Here is a 2,768-nt window from a genome sequence, read left to right as displayed (position 1 = left end):
GTTTGTGTGTGTGTGTGTGTGTGTGTGTGTGTGTGTGTGTGTGTGTGTGTGTGTGTGTGTGTGTGTGTGTGTGTGTGTGTGTGTGTGTGTGTGTGTGTGTGTGTGTGTGTGTGTGCGCGTGCATGCATGTGTGTGCGTGTGCGCGTGCGAGCGTGCGTGTGTGTGTGTGGTTGTCTGATCTCTCTGTATTGGTGGTGTTGGCTTCTGTATTGGTGGTGTGGCTATACGGGATAGAATTGATGTCCCATACATACAGCAGGCCTATGACTTTAAGCACTTCCTGTGTTTCCAGGATCCTATAACCTATCAATATCAACAGTTCTGTCGGTCATCAAATATAATTTCCCTCAAATAGAGCATTAGTGTATTGAAATACATTGTACATCACGAACCATATGAGGGTTCCTATTTCATGTAATTTAATTGTGAGGGGATTAGACAAAAACTCAACACAGTATTTCTACAGAACATTCGTCTCACAGGTGTCTCCTGTGAAAGGCCTTGGAAGATAAGATATAGATTGCATTTATTTTGTGCTGACATGCAGTCATACTGCTCCGTCGTCCATATGATTTCCTCCTGATAACAACAAACCATAACAGAAAGACTCTTTCCTGAATCTTGATTGATTTTGAGATTTGAAAATGGGATTTCTACTATAGATACAAAAAATGTTACCATAGGAGTTGGGAGAGCATGAAACTCGCAACGCTAGGATAGTGGTTTCGATTCCCGGTACCATCCGTAAGTAAAAAAAATGCACGCATGTCTATAAATCGGTTTGGATTAAAGCGTCTACTAAATGGCATTAGATTATATTACAGGAGTGTTATGAAGTGACTTGTAAACTTCCTTCTGACATTCTCCGTTTTTTTGTTGTTGCAACAAACCATTTCCTCTGACAGGCCACAACATACGGCAAGTTAGCTGTACAGTACATCTACAACTGTATGGATATTATTGTAGAGTCAAAGGCTTCAGGATGTAACCTAGGAGGTAGCCTAACCATGATGCCACCATGCATGTGTTTGTCCTCAGAAACAGAGACAGTGTAGCCTAACCACTGGCCTAACCACCAGCCTCCTTAGTGAGGGATGGGACAACCGCTGAACAGAGAGCAGAACAGATGAGAGTGCTACACAGCTTTGGTAGCCTGGGGGGAACAGCTTTCCAGACAGAGGGGGAATCCATCAGCTCCTGTTCAATGGGGAGATAGCTAGCTAGCCACATAGGCTAGTTTACTGCCTCCTTGTTATGTGTCTGAGACCCCCCCCAGGCTCAGCGGTGAGGCCGACTGATGCTGACACATTTTTCTGGGAGGGGGAAGGGGGAATGGGAGGGGGAATAGCCGCAGGAAGATGTTTGGGGGGTGGAGGTTCTGAGATTTTTTTCACCTATGATGGCGCAGAATTACATTTTTGCCAGCGCTACAGATGACTATATCGGTCCAGTAATACAGGACAAGACAAAAAAATAAAAATAATATATTTATTTTATTCTGATTTTTTAGGGGGTGCTGCAGCACCCCTACTTCCCGCGGCTATGGGAGGGAGAGAAGTAGGAAAGGAGGGGGAGGAAGCATGTGTACAGGGTGGTTGGGATGTCTCGAACGTGCACGCATGCAGGTACACACACACACACACACGCGCCATAATTAAGTCTTGGTCATTAAAGTGCTTTTTAGGACAGATATAGCTTCAATCAGGGCTGGGAAACCATCCCTAACATGGAGGTTGCCTGGTGCAGACAAGAGTCGACAGGATATGGTGGAGGGAGGATGGGGAGGGAGAGTCTACAAAAACGGGGACAATAAACCACCTGAAAATCAAATCCCATTCCTCTTATCATGGCGCCATTCAGAGACGCTTATCTCACCAGGTAATGTGGTTATAAATTCAATTTCAGCCCCGAGATTTCATTGTTTACTAATGCCTGCATGTTCCGGGCCGGGGAGCGCTGAAAGCCCGGCAACGCTCGATGCGTGTCGGGAAAACTCATTTAGGCTTCCGCGAGGGATGCAAAAAAGGCGTGAGGAACACAGAATGACCTGTCACTTTCCCAAGGACACTGAGTGTTTTTTTTTGCTATTTGCGGCCATGTTTTATTCAGCAACCATTTTTTCCCTATTTGGGTGCTCATTAGGCACTCGTAGCTCAGCTGATGTCAGAGGGGACGCCAACCTGCTCCCAGCATGCCACATGTCATGTATTTTGTCCTTATGAGTGTCGCTGATGTGTTGTGTAATAGGTTCCTGAGGGAAGCAGATAGGTGACTATACATGCTGCAGGCCCCTAATAGGCTCTCAGGTTTAAAAAATATGTGTGGCTCACTTGGTAGAGCATGGCACTTGCATTACCAGGGTTGTGAGTTCGATTCCCACGGGGGACACGTATGAATATGTATTCCCGCACCACTGTAAGTTGCTCTGGATAAGAACATCTGCTAAATTATGTAAATGTGAAATGGCTGGTGTGATACCGTGACGGTGTCCTTAATGGTGATAAGTCGGCCTACTGTATGAGGCCTTTGTTTTTATTCATGTCCTTGCTATTGACCGTACTGTATATTCCCTCTGTAATGGCTATATTATGGCGTTCTCTAGTCTGGTTGTGTTGAGATATAGAGGGAAATACGATGCAGAGAGATGGCCATACCTTTCTGCATGTGATTAATGGCTTTCAGGAGTAAATCACCTCATTTACCTGGTAAAATGTTGATATAGTATAACTCCCTTCCCAGCTGGCTGCTTATGGCCATATACCATCAGT

General features: G+C 45.3%; 1 protein-coding gene across 1 annotated transcript in view; it reads left to right on the top strand.

Moving 5' to 3' along the window:
- Nucleotides 1-2,255, top strand: part of LOC139028985 (E3 ubiquitin-protein ligase RNF220-like) — a 36,403-nt gene extending 34,148 nt beyond the window's left edge. The window contains exon 3 of the mRNA XM_070447708.1: nt 2,248-2,255. Within this exon, the coding sequence (XP_070303809.1) occupies nt 2,248-2,255 (8 nt within the window). The remainder of the gene's footprint in view (nt 1-2,247) is intronic.
- Nucleotides 2,256-2,768: the final 513 nt, after the last annotated feature.

Source organism: Salvelinus sp. IW2-2015, linkage group LG16, assembly GCF_002910315.2.
Source record: "Salvelinus sp. IW2-2015 linkage group LG16, ASM291031v2, whole genome shotgun sequence".
Lineage (NCBI taxonomy): Eukaryota > Metazoa > Chordata > Actinopteri > Salmoniformes > Salmonidae > Salvelinus > Salvelinus sp. IW2-2015.
The sequence above is the reverse complement of the archived record's forward strand: the minus strand, read 5'-3'. Positions and strand labels throughout refer to the sequence as shown.